This window comes from Myxine glutinosa, chromosome 8, assembly GCF_964187855.1.
Source record: "Myxine glutinosa chromosome 8, kmMyxGlut1.1, whole genome shotgun sequence".
NCBI classification, from domain to species: domain Eukaryota; kingdom Metazoa; phylum Chordata; class Myxini; order Myxiniformes; family Myxinidae; genus Myxine; species Myxine glutinosa.
The window spans coordinates 161,032,048-161,052,634 of NC_136268.1; the positions used below are offsets into that span (position 1 = coordinate 161,032,048).

At 42.9% G+C, this 20,587-nt stretch overlaps 1 protein-coding gene across 5 annotated transcripts in view; it reads left to right on the plus strand.

The window, feature by feature from the left end:
- The window catches only part of MICU1 (mitochondrial calcium uptake 1), a 147,052-nt gene extending 127,109 nt beyond the window's left edge, over positions 1 to 19,943 (plus strand). For all 5 annotated transcript variants that reach the window (XM_068125482.2, XM_068125480.2, XM_068125483.2 and 2 more), the window contains 3 exons: positions 1,273 to 1,381; positions 11,657 to 11,746; positions 18,273 to 19,943. In XM_068125482.2, coding sequence (XP_067981583.1) covers positions 1,273 to 1,381; positions 11,657 to 11,746; positions 18,273 to 18,433 — 360 coding nt within the window. In that variant the 3' untranslated portion in view covers positions 18,434 to 19,943. The remainder of the gene's footprint in view (positions 1 to 1,272; positions 1,382 to 11,656; positions 11,747 to 18,272) is intronic.
- The last annotated feature ends 644 nt before the right edge of the window (positions 19,944 to 20,587 follow it).

Consider the following 20,587-nt stretch of genomic DNA (forward strand, 5'->3'; position numbering starts at 1 on the left):
ATTGCGATTGGAAATCCAGCTCACTATTTTATTGCGATTGGAAATCCACCTCGCTATTTTGTTGCGATTGGAAATCCAGCTCGCTATTTTGTTGCGATTGGAAATCCAGCTCGCTATTTTGTTGCGATTGGAAATCCAGCTCGCTATTTTGTTGCGATTGGAAATCCAGCTCGCTATTTTGTTGCGATTGGAAATCCAGCTCGCTATTTTGTTGCGATTGGAAATCCAGCTCGCTATTTTGTTGCGATTGAAAATCCAACTCGCTATTTTGTTGCGATTGAAAATCCAACTCGCTATTTTGTTGCGATTGAAAATCCAACTCGCTATTTTGTTGCGATTGAAAATCCAACTCGCTATTTTATTGCGATTGAAAATCCAACTCGCTATTTTGTTGCGATTGAAAATCCAACTCCCTATTTTGTTGCGATTGAAAATCCAAACTCCATATTTTATTGCGATTGAAAATCCAACTCACTATTTTGTTGCGATTGAAAATCCAGCTCACTATTTTATTGTGATTGGAAATCCAGCTCGCTATTTTGTTTGTGATTGGAAATCCAGCTCGCTATTTTGTTGCGATTGAAAATCCAACTCACTATTTTGTTGCAATTGAAAATCCAACTCACTATTTTGTTGCGATTGAAAATTCAGCTCACTATTTTATTGCGATTGAAAATTCAGCTCACTATTTTATTGCGATTGGAAATCTATCTCACTTTTATTGTGATTGGAAATCCAGCTCACTATTTTATTGCGATTGGAAATCCAGCTCGCTATTTTGTTGCGATTGAAAATCCAGCTCACTATTTTATTGCGATTGGAAATCCAGCTCACTATTTTATTGCGATTGGAAATCCAGCTCACTATTTTATTGCGATTGGAAATCCAGCTCGCTATTTTGTTGCGACTGGAAATCCCGCTCGCTATTTTGTTGCAATTGAAAATCCAGCTCGCTATTTTATTGCGATTGAAAATCCAGCTCATTATTTTATTGCGATTGATAATCCGGCTCACTATTTGATTGCGATTGATCATCCAGCTCGCTATTTTGTTGCGATTGAAAATCCAGCTCGCTATTTTATTGCGATTGAAAATTCAGCTCACTGTGTGATTGTGATCTTGTATTCACTGATGGTTGTGTTCATTTGCACCCTCACTCGCATGAAGTTAATGTGAATGTCAGACTTTACTGATTGGCTTCTGTGAACACGCTGACATATTTGATATGTGCCGGTGTGGTTCCATTTCACCGAGTGTCTGTCTCGTGTAAAGGGTGTGACATTTGAGGAAGTTCAAAACTTCTTCACTTTTCTGAAGAACATTAACGATGTGGACACAGCGCTCACCTTTTATCACATGGCTGGTGCTTCAATTGACAAGTGTGAGTACAACTCGTCGCTTAGACAATTGTTTGGAGCTGGTAATTTTGTTTTGACAGAAAAGGAATACATGTGGACATATATTGCGATGCTTATTGTGTTGAACATGTTTTTGAAACCCGAGTGTCGGTTTCATTGTTTGAAATGTTACCCCTCAAAAGAGTATTTCTTTATTTTGTTGCATCACCATTGACTAAGCACACATATATAAATGCGCACATGTGGACTCGCTTTGCTGACTGGAATACCAAGAGAGGGGCGAGCGGGGAAGGGGAAGGGGGTGTTCTCGGTTTGAGCTTGGTAGGGCTCGAGTGCAAGGGGGTGGGGCAGGGAGGGTGGTGGGGGTTTGATTTGCATTTGGGATTGCGAATATGTCCTTGTGGTTGTCAGGATTTTTCACCAATTCCATGCAGGAGTTTATTCATGCACATACATACACACATATGTATATATACACACACACACACACACACACACACACACACACACACACACACACACACACACACACACACACACACACACACACACACACACACACACACACACACATACATACATACATATACACACACATACAAATACATACATATACACACATACATATACACACACATACATATATACATACATACACACACACACACACACACACACACAAACACACACGCTCACCATAACTTGCACGCAACTCGGGCATGTTTATTCAAAATTGGTATCATAAAATCAACACGAGTGCAGTCACAAGTAATTCTTCCACCTTTACTATTTTTGAGTGGAGGTTTTTCTCTTCGTTTCTTTTTTGACTTCTGTGGTTATATTTTCTCAAACTAATTTTTCTCACCTTTACCTTTATGCATGTCTTGCTCTTTTATTTCTCCATATCTACCCATCACTCCACACATAGTTCCTGCTCATCATTGTCAAAATGAGAGTATAACTCGTAGTACAACATGTGTCCAATGGTTTGAGTTTGGGCTCAGTGATGCACGCCGTTACAGGTGTTCATCATTTTCCTTGAGACAATTTCTAAGACACGGCAGCACATAGACATTCATTTAGACACAAATTTTACAGGTCCACTCAGCAAATTTTATTCCAATGCCTGCAGTCCAACCTTGTCCAAAATGTTTCAAAATAACACCTATTAGAAACAAATTTTTCAAAAGTCTTTGACTTTCAAAAGTCAAATCAAAAGTCTTTCGACTTGCTCACCAAATCTATTCATTCCCAAAAAAAATTCCATCTCTTACAGTTCCTTTTTTCTACATTCCCGGAACTCTCCTGCACTCCACCCCTCCTTCAGCGTCCTCAAACGTATTTTGGACTCGAAGGTCTCAATAAACTCATTTTGCAATAAATGTTCGTTTCCCATTAATCATACCCTTTTCAAAATCCAATCACACCCCTCCACCCCAAATCTTCCCCATCACCCCTTCCCTCCAAAACTTCCCCATCACCCCTTCCCTCCAAAACTTCCCCATCACCCCTCCCCTCCAAAACTTCCCCATCACCCCTCCACTCCAAATCGACCCCCTTGCCCCTCCCCTCCAAATCTTCCCCATCACCCATCTCTTTCAAATCTTCCCCCTTGCCCCTCCCCTCCAAATCTTCCCCATCACCCATCCCTTTCAAATCTCCCCCCTCGCTCCTCCCCTCCTAGACTCCCCTCTCACCCCTCCTCCTCAAAGCGTCCTCCCCACTTCTTCCCCCTTCCAACTTTCACCTTCATCTCCCCCAACCTTCTGCCTCGCTCTTCCCCCTCCTCAAATAACACCTCACTGTGCCTCACCCAATCACCATCAAACCTTTTGTCCGCCCCATTCTTCCCTTTCTCCAAGCTATTCTGAAATCTCTGACACACCTTCAACAGCTCTCCCTACCTCTTCCTCCTCTTCCACATTTTACCTTACCCCTCCTCCCCCTGTTCTGTATCCGATGCTCCCCCTTCCTCTTCATTAACGGTATGGACCTCAAACAAACGGGGCCTTTGCTCAAACTTGACTGATCTCTCCATACAGGTTGCTTCTGACAAACCAGACGTGATCTGCTTAACAGAAACTTTCCACCTTCATGATGTCTCTGATTCCTTGGTATCTCTCCCGGGTTACTCCCTCCTCCGGTATGATAGACTTGAGCCTCGCCCTGGAGGTGGGGATGCTATCTTCATAAAAAACTCTCTTCCTCACTCGCCCTGCACTGCCCTCTCTCCACCTCACCCTCAGGAATACCTTTGGCTACGGCTTCCCCTTCACTCCCACCTTTTGTTCATATGTGTGTTGTACCGTACACCAAACAGTGATGACTCCATCTACATCTCGCTGTCTGATAATATGGACCATCTTCGATCTACTCATCCCAACTCTCTCTTCCTCATATGTGGTGATTTCAATTGTCACCATGCCAGTTGGCTGGGTGTGGGTACCTCTCTCACCAGCCATGGCTCTTCAGCAAAGGACTTCTGCGACTCACTGGGACTGACACAATCTGTCAATTTCCCGACCCGGATCTCAGTCAACGGAGCATCTTCTCTTCTGGACTTGGTTATGACTAACTTCCCTGAAAATGTCTGCTGCTCTTCTTCTGCTCCAATCGGCTCATCTGATCATGTGCTTGTTAAAGTGGACATCTCTCTGACCATTCTCAGAGAGCTTTCTCAGCGTCGACGAGTCTGGCATTTCACTCAGGCCAACTGGCACGGTCTTCAAGCAGCCATCAATCATCTGGACTGGTCTCCCATCTCTATCGCCTCTGACATCAACTCATCCTGGGAATTCTTCCAAAGTAAATTGCTCTCTCTCATGCACAGATTTATCCCATCTCGTCTTCAGTTGTCATACCCTTCCTCCCGTCCATGGTACACGGAATCTTGTGGTGAGGCTGTTGCCCAGAAACAACTTGCCTTCGTCTCCTGGAAGGCAAATCCAACGGAAGGAAATCTCATTTCCTTTCACAAAGCCCGAAACTGTGTGTCCACCCTCAGGAGAGCCAGGAAACAATATCTCTCCGTTCTCAAGACCGAACTCTCTTATCTGTCTCCCTCTTCCAAATCCTGGTGGCGTCTGGTCAAATCTGTTTCTGGTGTTTGTTCCCCCTCCATCCCCTCCCTCACCTCAAACGGCTACACGGCTGACTCCGCACGTGAAAAAGCTGAATGCCTCAACTCTGTGTTTGCCCTCTAAATCTTGTCCCAAACCCATCCCTCTCTGTACCCACCGTACCCAGTCGTACCCAGCTGCTCCTGGACTCTGTGTCCTTTCCTCCTGACAAGGTGGAAAAGTTTCTGTCAACCCTCGACTCTGATTCTGCAACTGGACCTGACGGCATCAGCCCACAGGTCCTAAAATCCTGTTCTTCCGCTCTTTCACTCCCTCTCTCTGTTCTCTTCACCCTCTCTTTTGCTTGAGGTCATCTGCCATCTGCTTGGAAATCAGCCAACATCACCGCTTTGCACAAGAAAGGTGCAAAAACAGATCCTAGCAACTACAGACCAATCAGCCTTCTCCCAATTATCAGCAAAGTCATGGAATCCATCATTGCTTCAGATATGAAATCTTTCCTCTTCTCCAATGGCTTGATCTCTGATCATGAATTTGGTTTCAGACCAGGCCACTCCACTCTGGACATGCTGCTTTTGCTTTCTCAACAATGGATGGAGGTCCTCAATGCCAAACAGGAAATTAGAGCTGTCTCCCTTGACATATCACGTGCCTTCGATACGGTCTGGCACCCTGCTCTGCTCACCAAACTCTCCTCCTTTGGTATCCATGGAAATCTCCACGCATGGCTGGCGGACTTCCTCTCTAGTCGTAGTCAACGTGTGGTCCTGAATGGGTTTCTCTCATCTCCTCTTCCTGTTCAGGCTGGAGTTCCCCAAGGCAGTGTTCTGGGCCCTGTGCTTTTTCTGGTCTTCATCAATGATCTCTCTGACTCTCTTGAAAATCCTCTCTATCTCTTTGCTGATGACTCTACTCTCTGTCGCTCCATTCCTCATCCCTCAGATCTGCAGTCTGCAGCCTCCTCACTCTCTGCAGACCTGGACAAAATCACAGACTGGGCAAACAAGTGGAACATGTCTTTCAATCCTGACAAATCTCACACTCTTAGGATGTCTCTCCGAAAAGACCGACTGGACAACCCTCCCATCCACTTTCTGAATAATTCTCTCCAAGAAGTTCTGTCACTCAAGCTTTTGGGTCCCACTATCTGCCATGATCTTTCCTGGGAAAACCACATTTCAAATCTGGCTTCCAAAGCCAGTCGCCGACTGGGCATCCTCCGTCGTGCGAAGTCCTTCCTTGGCACACCTGAGCTCCTCACCACATACAAGGCTTTCATCCGCAGCTCAATGGAATACTGCTCTCCCCTCTGGGCTGGTGCTCCTGCCTCACACCGAGCTCGCCTTCGCACTGTTTAAACCAAAGCATTCAGAATCATTGGAATCTCCCGCGATGAAGCTAACTCCAAGGGCCTCTCACTCACTCACCGCAGGCAGGTTGGTGGTCTTTCCGTCTTCTACCGACTCCTCTCTGGCCTTGCCCCCCCAGCTCTCTCTGGGCTCTGTCCCCCAAATATTCCTACAGGTCGCACAAGATCTGCCTGCAACCCTCTTATGGTTAAACTGCCAAAATCAAGACTCTCTGCTCACCTTCACTCCTTCATTCCTCTTTTCTCCCGCCTCTGGAACAAACTCCCTCACTCTCTTCAATCCCACTCCACCCTCCAGGTCTTTAAAACAGCTGTTCACCACCATCTCTTATCTTCCCCCATCCAAAACCTTGATCTTTTCAACCCCCGCTAATTTCACCCCAAATCCACTTTTTTGAAATACCAACTTCTGCCCTGGAAGTCCTTGGTGTCCTTGTGTTTTATACTTCTCCCACCTCCCCCCCCCCCCCCTCCCACACCTCCTCCCCCCAAGCCCTCTCCCTCCCACACATCTCCCTGCTCTCAAATGTTGTGGTTGTGTGCTTCCCCTTCTCTCCCCATTTTGTCTTCCGCTCCCTCTTTTTGTGTGTTTTGTTTGTCTGGTTGATTTGTTTGTGAAATAAATGTTAGCTCTTTCACGAGCCTCGATTCAGTATACAAAAAAAATTTAAAAAAATGATGCAGTGCAACGTGGGAAATGCTGAAACATGCAGGTTGGAATGGTTCATTTTGACCGTGTGACCTCTGACAACTTTAGGTAGGATAGTTTAACCAGATCGAGTGGTGTAATGATTGGAGGGTCTGGTCTGTCGATAGTCCTAACCCCTGCCGAGTCATACCAAAGACTTTATAAATGGTACGTGCTGCTTCCTTGCTTTATGCTCAGCATTTATAAAGGATAGAATATGGACAAACAACCACAGGTTGGCAATCATAACTCAGGCTCGATAGGCCAAATGGCCTCCTGTGTTGAAGTTTCTTGTAAGCAAATTCATACTGATTTATTTAACTATACACAAAGAATTAAGTTAAGCACCCCCCCGTTTTTGTACAACCTCGCACATTACAAGTTTGTTGTCGTCAAAACAGTGTAATATACCCATGATATTGCTATATTTTCTGGAGAAGTGATATTATGGTCACATAAAAACATAACAATCATGCCGTTTTCAATATTTTATTCTGAATAATTTAAGGTGAAATGTTTTGGGAATTTTAGGCATATTTTCACCTCAATTTAAGTATGGAGCTATAGGTCCATCACGGACAGTGTGGATGACGTTTATGTTTTCTAACGTACAGTCATTGTTCTGAGAAGACCTCTAGCGATCTTTGCGTCAATAACGTGTGTAGGACCCACGTGATCGGATGGAGCAAGGTGCTGTGACAACCATCCCCTGGCCTGCGTACAGTCCTGACCTGAACCCCCTCGAGCACGTTTGGGACATGTTGGGACGACAAATTGCGAAGATGGTCCCTCCAATAGCCAATCTGGATGAATTGGAACGTGCATTACATCGGGAATGGAACAACCTGCCACAGCAACGCATACGACGGCTTACAGGGTCTATGAGACGTAGGGTTGAGTCAGTGATCCGATCACGTGGGTCCTACACACGTTATTGACGCAAAGATCGCTAGAGGTCTTCTCAGAACAATGACTGTACGTTAGAAAACATAAACGTCATCCACACTGTCCGTGATGGACCTATAGCTCCATACTTAAATTGAGGTGAAAATATGCCTAAAATTCCCAAATAATTTCACCTTAAATTATTCAGAATAAAATATTGAAAACGGCATGATTGTTATGTTTTTATGTGACCATAATATCACTTCTCCAGAAAATATAGCAATATCATGGGTATATTACACTGTTTTGACGACAACAAACTTGTAATGTGCGAGGTTGTAAAAAAACGGGGGGGGTGCTTAACTTAATTCTTTGTGTATATATAGTTGGTCATTTAATATTTGGAATTCAAAATATTGTGATCTTGATATGCCGAGTATAACCTGACGTGTACCTGCCTTCAACCTGTCAAAGCTGCATTCCATTATTGACTCGACAATGAACTGCCGGATTATTACTTGCAAAATCGAAGATTTTTCAAGTATATTAGTCGGCTGCGTTTGTGGTTCTGTTTGTCTGTTTGTCACCGGCCTACAGGTCACAATTCTAAACCGATCTGTATAGATCTGGATAGATCGTCCAATTGAGAAGCCTATTGTTTTTGCGGTCAAAAGGTCAACATAGGCCAAAGGTCACCAACTTTGCCGAATTTCTAAAATCCTCAATTTTCATCCGATTGACTTGAAATTTGAAGAGAACTTGCATATCTGGTCACTGAATTCAACCACCAAGTATATTTGAGGTCAACATGGGCCAAAAGGTCAACATGGGCCAAAAGGTCAACGTGGGCCAAAAGGTCAACGTGGGCCAAAAGATCAAGGGCCAAAAGGTCAACATGGGTCAAAAGGTCAACATGGGCCAAAAGGTCAACATAGGCCAAATTTCTAAAATCCTCAATTTTCATCCAATTGACTTGAAATTTGAAGATGACTTGCATATCTGGTCACTGAATTCAACCACAAATTATATTTTCGGTGAACATAGGCCAAAAGGTCAACATAGGCCGGATTTCTAAAATCACCAATTTTCTTTTGATTGACTTGAAATTCTAAGAGGATTTACATATATGGTCACTGAATTCAACCACCAACTATTTTTGAGGTCAACATAGGCCAAAAGATCAACATAGGCCAAGTTTTTAAAATCCTCAATTTTCCACCGATTGACTTGAAAATTGAACAGCATTTGCACATTGAGTCACTAAATAGGGAAACTATCTTTTTGAGGTCAAAAGGTCAAAGGTCAACTCATGGTCAACCTTACAAAATCATTTTTCATCTGAAAAATCGTCACTTTTCTTCCTATTGACCTGAGCTTTGATCAAGATTGTCAATTTTAATCTTGATGAAATGGACAATTTGCTGTATCAATGGAATTTTTTTTTCTTAGGGGTGGGGGGTGGATTTTGCAAGTATCGTGCTCCGCATGACATCTTCTTGTGTATTTATTACTTGCAAAATCGAAGATTTTTCAAGTATATTAGTCGGTTGCGTTTATGGTTCCGTCTTTGTTTGTTTGTCACCGGCCTACAGGTCACAATTCTAAACTGATCATCACGAAACCAAGTCGTATAGGTCGTCCCAATTGAGAAGCCTATTGTTTTTGTGGTCAAAAGGTCAACATAGGCCAAAGGTCACCAACTTTGCCAAATTTCTAAAATCCTCAATTTTCATCCGATTGACTTGAAATTTGAAGAGCTCTTGCATATCTGGTCACTGAATTCAACCACCAAGTGTTTTTGAGGTCAACATAGGCCAAAAGGTCAACATAGGCCAAAAGGTCAACATAGGCCAAATTTTCATCCAATTGACTTGAAATTTGAAGACGACTTGCATATCTGGTCACTGAATTCAACCACAAATTATATTTTAGGTGAACATAGGCCAAAAGGTCAACATAGGCCGAATTTCTAAAATCACCAATTTTCATTTGATTGACTTGGAAATATAAGAGGATTTACATATACTAGGACGTGCCCGTACGTGGGTGCCCGTTCCTTGCCAAAATAAAAATAAAAAATGTCTTCGCCCATGCATGCATGGGCGTGCCCATGGGCCCATGGGCGTGCCCGTAAGTGCGTGATGTGACCGTACAATGAATGTATCGTCCCGACGCCGCAGCTCGGATGGCGCTGCAGTTAATCGGGCCTGTATCGGCAGAGTTATTATAAACGTGTACTACAATCGATCGTACCTTACAACAATCAACACAGATTGCAACGTCAAATAAATGAATACGCTCTCAAATGTGCCGTCCGAGGCAGCGTCTGCTCGCCACGTTCAGCATCAGTACGTCGTCACTATGACTATCCGTAAGTCCGGAAGTGACGTCCTCATTTGACTGTCCGGAAGGTCGCATATCGCAGTTACGATGAATCGCAAATTAGTTTTAATTAGTTTTAAAACATAGTTTAACGCCAACATAGCGCCAACATAGTTTGCCAACGTGAAATAAATGAATACGCTCTCAAATGTGCCGTCCGAGGCAGAGTCTGTTCGCCACGTTCGGCACACGTGATAGCTCGCTGCTCTCTGATTGGTTGAATCGTTTTTTGGACATAGCTCGGTAACTACTTCTCCGATTAATATGAAACCTTGAAAAGGCACATCCTCAGGTCCCCAGCAATATACCTGGCAAGTTTCAAGTATATCGGACCCGTGGTTGTCGAGAAACAGCGGTCACAGACACACACACATACACACACACATACACACACACATACACACACACATACACACAGAGATTACTGGAATTATAGATAGATGGTCTCTGAATTCAACCACCAACTATTTTTGAGGTCGACATAGGCCAAGTTTTTAAAATCCTCAACTTTCATTTGATTGACTTGAAAATTGAACAGCAGTTGCACATTGTCACTAAATAGGGAAACGAACTATTTTTAGGTCAAAAGGTCAAAGGTCAACTCAAGGTCAACCTTACAAAATCATCATTTTTCATCTGAAAAATCGTCTTTTTTTCCTGTTGACCCGAGCTTTGATCAAGATTGTCAATTTTAATCTTGATGAAATGGACAATTTGCTGTATCAATGGAATTTTTTTTTCTTGGGGGTGAGGGGTGGATTTTGCAAGTATCCTGCTCCGCATGACATCTTCTTGTTTATTTATTTATTTTCCTCGCCTCATGAGGTTTATTTATTTGGACTACTTTTTTTAATGCAAGCTGTGTGTGTGTGTCCTTGGTTGTTTTTTTTTTTTTTTTTTTTTTTTTTTGTATACAAGATCGAGGCTCGTGAAAGAGCGAACATTAATCACACAGAAAGACAAACCGACACATAAAACATATAACATAGGGAGCGGTAGACAAGATGGGGAGAGAGGGGGAAGGACACAAACACAACATTTGAGAGCAGGGACCGAGAGACATGGAGACATCGAGAGATCTGAGAGAGGGCGAGGGCTTTGGGGGGGGGGGGGGATTTTAGAACTGTTATCTGCATATGTGGATTTTAGAACGGAGTCCTCCCAGGTCTCGAAGTATCCGACTCCGTTTCAGTAAGGGATCATGATTCAGCAATGTGCGCGCGCATGCAAAAGGAGTAATGTTCCCATTAAAATCGTTTGTGGTAGAGCACCCAGAATGCAATGTGCTGGTTTGTGTTTTCATGTATGGCCCTTGATTGACATGGGTTTTAAGTGTCGAGATTTGATGTGTTATCACCTGTAATCTTTGTGGTGAATGTGAAAATCAATTTCTCAACCTGGTGATGACCTGGTTATACTGCATCGATATAACTGGCTACCTTGTGTTCCTTGTTCATCGTTCATCTATCCGGTGATCCATGAGGCTCGTATATGAGGATTATAAAACCTCGAGTGATGCGTAAATAGTTTATTGCTCGCACCGTTTTAATACGGTCGGCTTTTGTATAATCTGACTTGATGTACTTGACATTTTTCAACATGAGTAATTTCCATGGTCCAGGTTGTTAGAAAGGTGTACAGGTAGCGATAATTTTGACTGTGAAATTACAACCTTGAAGTTTTAATTAATTTTTGGCCTTCAAAATTGCTGGGAGAGCGAATTGTCATTCAATATCAACGGTGATGAAAAATTGAAACCTTTGAGTGAGGCATTACAGGCTATAAGATTACCTTTTCAAATCGCACTTTGGATATGTTTATAAATGCAACTTGATACCTGAAGAGCAACTTTTTTGAGTTTTCCTTTTGATCTTCCTTCCAATCTGCCTTCCAGTGACCATGAAGCAAGTAGCACGGACTGTGGCAGGAGTCGAGCTGTCAGATCACGTCTGCAATGTGGTTTTCGCACTTTTTGACAGTGATGGTAAGGGTTTCGTTGATTTGCACACCTTTACTGTGGGAGGCAATCCTCGGCAAGTGAGAACGCCACATTCGGCCGGAGTAACATGGGCTTAATATTGTAACGTGGTGCCATGATTTTATTCCATGAAGCATCATTCAGCATTTTCTAATTGAACTATTACTTTTACCTTCTTTTTTTGTGTACATAGCCAATGCTCGTGGAAGGGCTAGAACACATAATGGATCAGGACACAACAGAATATATGATGGTGTAGGACAAACCTCTCAGGAAGGAAAAACTGGAAAAATAAATTGAGGAGGAGGATGGGAGTGGGGTTGAGGGTGGTTTAACATGTACAGAGAAGATCATGGTCTTGGATGTGGAATGATGTGAGATGCTGGTGAACACTTTTGAAGACCTGCAGGTAAGAATACCATTGAAGCATACAGTACCCTCCATAAGTATTGTAACAGTGACATCAAATTTGTTATTCTTTCTATTTACTCAAGAAATTTCGATTTGGGATCAAAAGATGAATTTGAAGCAAGAGTACAGAAGGTCAGCTTTTATTTCTTGGTATTTCAACGCATATGTTGTACCATTGTAGAACAATAGCATTTATTATGCTCAGGCCCCCAATTTTAGATAGCATAAGTATTGGAACAAATGACTGACAGGTATTTCTTGTTGATTGTTCACACAGAAAAGAGCTGTGAATGTCTTGTCTTGGTTTTAGCCTTTGCTTTTGCCTTGGGAGTCTGCCTTGGAGTCTGTCAGCATAAACCAACATGAAGACCAGAGAACTGTCTATGAAAGAAAAGCAAACAATTTGGAAGCTGAAATAACAGGAGAATTCAATTAGAACCATAATCACAAAAATTGGGCAGAGCAAATACAACAATTTGGAGTATGTTGAAAAAGAAAGAAACCACCACACTTGTGTACTTGGCAATAGACAATGGCCAGATCGGCCAAGGAAAACTGCAGTTGATGACAGAAAATCATCAGCATTGTGAAGAAAAACCCGAAAACAACTGTCAGTGACATCACCAACAATCTCCAGAGTGCAGGGGTGAAAGTATCACAATCTACCGTTCACAGAAGACTTCGACAGTAGAATTACAAAGGCTACACCACATAGAATAATAGAAAGGCCACTTTAGAATTTGCCAAGAAGTCGAGTCGATGGAAGTCGAAAAACCTTTAACAAGGTTTTATGCACAATTGAGATCAAGATAAACACCCAAAGAGATGGAAAGCCAAAATTGTGGAGAAAGTAAGGAACTGCAAAGGATCCCTAGCATACTACCTCATATGTGAAGCATGGTGGAGGGTCGCGTCTTGCATGGCTGCCTCTAGAACTGGCTCGCTCATCTTTATTGATGATGTAACTAATGATGGCAGCAGCACAATGAATTTGGAAGTGTACAGAAACATTTTGTCTGCCTATCTTCAAGAAAATGCCTCCAAACTCATTGGGCGGCACTTCACCATGCAGCAAGACAATGAATGACCCAAAACTCACTGCCAACGCAACCAAGGGGTTCATCAGGCGAACAGATGGGGCAGCAGTACTCTTAAGCTGCAGATTAAGGCCTTGTACGTGGATAGGACTTCAGCTGTGCCAAGGAAGGACTTTGTATGACCGAGGATGACCAGCCGGCGACTGGCTTTGGAGGATAACTTTGAAATGTGGTGTGCCCAATTAATCATGGCTGACAGTGAGACCCAGGAGTTTGAGTGACTGAACCTGCTCAAGAGGATTGTTGAGAAAGTAGATGTAAAGCTCTGCCAGACAGTCCTTGCTGAGTAAGATAGTGAGATTTGTCAGGATTGAAAGACATATTCCAAGTGTTTCACCAGCCTCTAATTTTGTCAAGGTCTGAAGAGAGGGGAGAGGCTGCTGCCTGCGTGTCTGAAGGATGAGGGATGCCACTGCAGAGAGTGGAGTCGTCAGCAAATAGATATACAGTCATGGCCAAAAATACTGGCACCCTTGCACTTTTTTTATATAACTCACAATTTTCTCCAAAAATAAGTTGAAATTGACAAAAGTATTTTGTCTCGACAATTCTTTATTTCACTGTTAATATTACAGAACCTTTGTTTTTGATTCAGAACTTAATGTATCCTTTTAAATCAGAAAATAAAAAGAAATGGCATTGGCAAAATTATTGACACCTGAGACTTAATATTTGATATTACAACCTTTGGACAAAATAACTTCAGTCAAGCGCTTCCTATAGCTATGAATGAGCTTCCTACACCTCTCTACTGACAGTTTGTCCAACTCTTCTTGTGCAAACTGCTCCAGTTCTCCCAGATTTTAAGGGTGCCTTCTCCCAACCTCTGTTTTCAGATGTCCCCACAGGTGTTCAATGGGATTTAGATCTGGACTCATTGCTGGCCACTTCAGAACAGTCCAGAGTTTTGTCTTGAACCATTCCTGGGTGCTTTTTGAAGTGTGTTTGGGGTCATTGTCCTGCTGCAAGACCCATGACCTTCAACGGAGACCATAGCTTTCTGACACCGGGTTGAACATTGCACTCCAAAATGCCTTGGTAATCTCATGATTTAATGATGCCATGCACACATTCAAGGCACCCAGTGCCAGAGGCAGCACAACAACCCCAAAACATCACTGAACCCCCTCTATGGTTGACTGTAGGGAAGGTGTTCTTTTCTTTGAAGGCTTCATTTTGTTTTCTGTAAACATAGAGATGATGTGCTTTACCAAAAAGCTCTAATTTGGTCTCATCTGTCCACAGGACATTCTCCCAGAAGGATTTTGGCTTGTTCAGGTGTGTTTTGGCAAACTCCAGTCGGGCTTTCTTACGTCTTTCTTTCAGCAGTGGGGTCCTCCTCGGTCTCCTACCATAGAATCCCCTTTCATCGAGTTGGGGACTGATGGTGTGAGTTGAAACCGTCGTACCTTGTGTCTGAAGGTCAGCTTCAATCTGTTTGGCAGTTGATCGAGGTGCTTTCTCCACCATTTGAACAATCCTTCACTGCAATCTTAGATCATGTTTACTCTTGCAGACACGTCCAGGGAGGTTGGCTGCTGTGCCATGCCACGGGCCTTAAGCTTCCTGATAACATTGCGTACAGTGGACACATGAACATCAAGGTCTCTGGAGATGGACTTGTAGCCTTGAGATTGTCCATGCTTGGCTGCAATCTTGTGTCTGACCTCCTCAGATAATTCTCTGGTTCTTTTCTCCATGCTCATTTGGTACACACAGTGACACGAAACAGCAGAATGAATACTTTTCTCTATTCAAACTGGTTGAATGAGCGATTTTTTTTTTATTGCGAGCACCTGAAACTTGACCACAGGTGAGTTAAATTCCAAAGTAAAGGAGAATCACCTGCTTGAAATCTAATTATTTCTAACAACTTCTCAAAGTGCTAATAATATTGTCCAGGCCATTTTAAGATATGTGTGGAATAAGCTCAGATTTAGTAATTTTTTTCAGCTTTTTGTTGTTTTGTTCTACAAACCAAATAAATAAATATATATGTGGATACCAAAATATTTTTTAAATTTCAACAATTTTCTGGAAGAAATGGTGCATTATTTGAAAAAAGTGCAATGGTGTGTGTGTGTGTGTGTGTGTGTGTGTGTGTGTGTGTGTGTGTGTGTGTGTGTGTGTGTGTGTGTGTGTGTGTGTGTGTGTGTGTGTGTGTGTGTGTGTGTGTGTGTGTGTGTGTGTGTGTGTGTGTGTGTGTGTGTGTGTGTCCAATAGGGGCCCTTAACTCATTTATGATATCAAGGGTCTCCCGCTCCCTTCATTGCATGTTTTGTGTGTCCGTTTTTTTTTTGTGATCAATGTTAGCTCTTACACGCGCCTCGATCTTGTATACAAAAAAAAACACACACATGAGGAAGCTGACACTCATGATGTCACATGCAGCGGAGATCTTTGCAACAGGAAAGAGCTTGCACATCATGACACAAGACAGGTGTGTTGGTTATTGCTCTGCGCAGATGCTGGTTCTTGGTCTTCAGAAAACTATGTTAATGGGAACAGGTGAACATCGAATAAAAGTGTTGTTAAAACCAATCTATGACAGTCTTGGCCCATCAAAAGCTGCAGTCCTTCCAGGATTTCACAATCTAACAAGGTGCGATACATGTGGGCATAAACAAGGTAAAGGTAAAAAGCCTGCTTGCAACAAAGCGACACCAGCTGCAATCACTGTATTGGCCTAACTCCGAACTGAGGAAACACCATCCACCAGTGTCATCCTGGGTGTGAGCAGTGATTTTCTCTGCAACAGTTGTTACGATTGCCAAGAAATTTTCACCATAGGAGCGCCTCCCCCTGTATAATTTTTTAGTTATACGTACGACGTCATCGTTCACGTTGTACAGGCGCCATTTTGGAAAAACCGAAAAACTTTGCACCTCTATATCTCCGAAACCGCTCCATAGAAAAATTGAAACCTGGCTCATTGTCAAGTACTCCACATGGGGAACAACATATATTCATGATGTCATCAGTGCCTTCATTATGACGTCATAGTTAGACAAGTAGAACACTTGATCCAATCAGTTTGAATTTTTTGGAGCATGATCTACGTAACTGATATGGGGGAATAAGTTGATGATGTCATCGTGTCATCAGTCACGTGGTTTGGCAGCCAAATTGGATTTAACATAAATCTACATCGTCAATAAACCACACAAACACCGCAGCTAATAAACACCACACAAAATACACCACGTAAACACGTCCTGGCGAGGGTCTGCACTCTCTCATTACTCTTATTTTATTTTCTACTGAAATGTAAAGTGAATTTTTGTTTAGTTTTATTTATTTATTTATGTACTTTTTCGTGAATTTTTTTTTCTCATCATTATTAGGTCATATCTCGATTCTCGAAGAGATGAACTTATAAAATAGGTTGTGATGTCCAGATGTTAACGTTTTGCTATTTTTGCTGCTCCGTTATCACCCGGTTGATTGTTCTGAAACCTTGACACATGAATACAAAACAGGAGCCGACACAATCGCTCGAGCTTCGATTTCGGATCATGGGGGCTCTGGTGGGCGGGGGGAGAAGGGGTGGGGTTGGGTTGGGGTGGGGTGGGGGGGCAGGGAAGGAGAGGTCATCCCCAAAACTCGGATCACGACTCATCCCTTAATTACCAACCAATTACTCTGAAACCCGATACAGTCTTCTATTCGATGGTCCACAGGATCGCCTGGTCTTTGATGTTTTGATATCATATCAGGTGGCCTCCCAGAGGATGAGAGGGGGCCTCCCCCAGGGAATGAGAGGGGGCCTCCCCAGGGAATGAGAGGGGGCCTCCCCCAGGGAATGAGAGGGGGCCTCCCCCAGGGAATGAGAGGGGGCCTCCCCCAGTGAATGAGAGGGGGCCTCCCCCGGGGAATGAGAGGGGGCCTCCCCCGGGGAATGAGAGGGGGCCTCCCCCGGGGAATGAGAGGGGGCCTCCCCCGGGGAATGAGAGGGGGCCTCCCCCGGGGAATGAGAGGGGGGCCTCTCCCGGGGAATGAGAGGAGTCCTCCCCCGGGGAATGAGAGGGGGCCTCCCCCAGGGAATGAGGGGGGCCTCCCCCAGGGAATGAGGGGGGCCTCCCCCAGGGAATGTGAGGGGGGAGGGGGGGTCCCCACAATGTAGGGTATCTTTTCACATGTATTCGTCGTCCAGGGGGGTCCCGCAAAGATTAGCAGTGGTCTGAATTACAACCTCAAGATATGACCGTCAGCCCACTCGGGGCTATTTATTTTCGATTTTCATAAAATTGTGTAAAATTTACACAAAACCTTCCTCTCCGAGCTGGTATGAAATGATAACACTAAAGGCTTGTAACCTTTACTCGACTGTTTGGAAAAGCTTTTATTTTTACAAACTGCATTATTAATGCACATTTAAATATTCCATCAGAAATGCAAATCCTTGGGAATACAATGTGGCACAATAAAAAAGTTTTTGTATATTGTATTGTGAATTTTCACCAAAAATGAGTATTTCACAGCACTTTGTGTAAGAAATGAAGAGTTTTTAACAAAGTTTAAAAAAAGGACTACAGTAACTCTCAATTGCTCCCTTTTTGTCGTTTATCCGCTTTATACTCATAGTTAGCAATCTCGCACACTAATACTATTGTCATCACAACATAAACATGCATGGGTGAGTGCTGCATGATCCACAACACTTATGTATTGTCTAAGTGGTGTATTACTCTGTAGATGTAAATAATTCTGTATTTCTGGTCGTCAGTCGACATGCAGACCACACTTGCAGCTTCTGCAGACTGTAACATGCTATCAGGGTTAGAAAACGTGAATTTTGAAATTGAACACCATTGATTGTATTTTAATCATAGAAGAAATGCAGGGTTAAAAACGAAAACTATGTAAGATGGCCGTTTGTAGTTTTGAAGGGCCTTATTGATAAGGAGCAGGAGCAGAAGCAGATGGTGGGGGTAAGGAAGTAGAGTGTCGGGGGGTTGGGGAGGGACGACGAGCAGTGGAACAGAAAGCAATTAATGATGGCATCGTGTGTGATGTGTTTGCAGAAAATGGCGAGTTGAGCAACAAGGAGTTTGTGTCCATCATGAAGCAGCGCCTCATGAGAGGACTTCAGAAACCCAAAGACATGGGATTTACACGTCTCCTCGAGGCCATGTGGAAATGTACCAAGGAAGCAAGTTGGCAGAAGATTTCAACATTAAAGTGAAGGAATCCATTTTGCTTTCTGATTTGCTTTAGTGGGTACATTGTCCCACCCTGAGACACTGATTTTCAAGCTTTGTAAGTTGGGCCTCCATAATAGAATCGACGACTACAATGTTCTGCCACGCTAATCCTGGGTCAGAATGAAACAGAATGATGTTTGGTAAAGTAAAGTGAACCATTTATTGGTGAGGTCAGTAGATTGGTGAAGCAAACGCATGCCCTTATCATCCGCTCCACCATTTTTCCAGTTTGATTTTGATTGTTGTGACATTTCTTACCTGTCTCAATTATTATTGTCACCTTTCCTGAAAAGATAGAAGAGGCCATTGTAATTTGTCTCCCCACACACATCTCAACTACACAATAGCACCCCTGGGTGGCCGACTTTAATATATTACCTTTTTGTGTGAAAGAGGTCACGGACACCTTTACCCCGTGAGGGCCTCCATTGTTGAATACTATTTTGTTTACCATTGTACATGCTATAATAATCATAACACTCATCTCCCACTCCCACCCAGGGGAATCGCTCTCCTTTTCCCATAGATTGGCACCACTCACCTGGCATAAATTCCACTTTTGTTGATTTGAAGTTTTGTTTTTCTGTTTTTAAACCAAAAGTAAAGTACCGCATTATGCATGTTGAAAATTCATTGCACTGTTGGATTTTATTTTAATTTTTGCCTTTATTAGTCATTTATTACATTTTATGAAGCTTTTTTTCTCCTCTTTAGATGAGACCTGATCATTTCTATCAGAACATAATTCATGCTGGGATCCAAGAGGCAAATGCCTTATTTTACACAAGTAACGATTTTTCCATTGTTTATCAATTTCCATGCAATGCATGTAAACATAATATAACTGGTCTTGCGACTTTCTCTTGCATGTGATACTCGTATATGTGCAGCATACACTTCAGGTTAGAGGGGAAGGAGATCAAGCAGAGAAATGGTTTTGAGTATCTGGAAGGGAACAATGACCGGGAATTGTCGTTCGGATGTAGAAGTGCGGAGGAGGATACATGCGGGCTCAATATCCGACTTGCCAGTGGGTTTGGGTTGAGAATAGTAGGAGTGGGGGGGGGGAGACTCAGACCCTCTAGTGGGGAAGAGTTAGTCCTGCCCTGGTCTTGAAGGTACTCACTATCTGACTCTGCCCTGGCCGCATAGCCTATTATGGCTTGATCAATACTCCAATTGCCTGCAGCTCCAGCATTACCAGGTTCTCAAATGCCCGCAGCACCCCAGATTTCATCGAAATATCACCAGACATAATTTTATTTTTTTCCTGCAAAAGCTGTCTAAAAGAAGACCAATGCATCACTGATATTTAGGCCATTCAATTTACGAACGAAATAAATCGTCAAATCGAGTTTGGGTACATATCTATATTCATCAGTTCAGGTACATAGTCTTGGCCAAAAATATTGGCACCCATGTACTTTTTTCAAATAATGCATCATTTCTTCCAGAAAATTGTTGAAATTAAAACATCTTTTCGTATCCACATTTGTATATCTTTGGTTTGCAGTGGACAAAACAAAAAAAGCTGAAAGAATTACTAAATCTTAGCTTATTCCACACATTAATCCTGAAATGGCCCGGACAATATTATTTGGCACCTTTTAGAAGTTGTTAGAAATAATCAGATTTCAAGCAGGTGATTCTCCTTTACTTTGGAATTGAACTTACGTGTAGTGAGTTGCAGGTGCCTGCAATAAAAATAAAAATTACTCATTCAACCAGTTTGAATAGAGAAAAGGAGTCATTCTGCTGTTTTGTGTCACTGTAGGTACCGCAATGAGCATGGACAAAAAAAAGGAAAACCAGAGAATTGTCTGAGGAGGTCAGGCACAAGATTGTAGACCAAGCATGGACAATCTCAATGCTAAAAGTCCATCTCCAAAGACCTTGATGTTCCTGTGTCCACCATACGCAATGTTATCAGGAAGGTTTAAGGCCTATGGCACTGTAGCCAACCTCCCTGGACGTGGCTGCAAGAGAAATATTGATCGAAAATTGCAGCAAAAGATTGTTTGAATGGTGGAGAAAACACCTCGATCAACTGCCAAACTGATTCAAGCTGACCTTCAGACACAAGGTAGGACAGTTTCAACTCACACCATCAGTCGCCAACTCGATGAAAGGGGGTT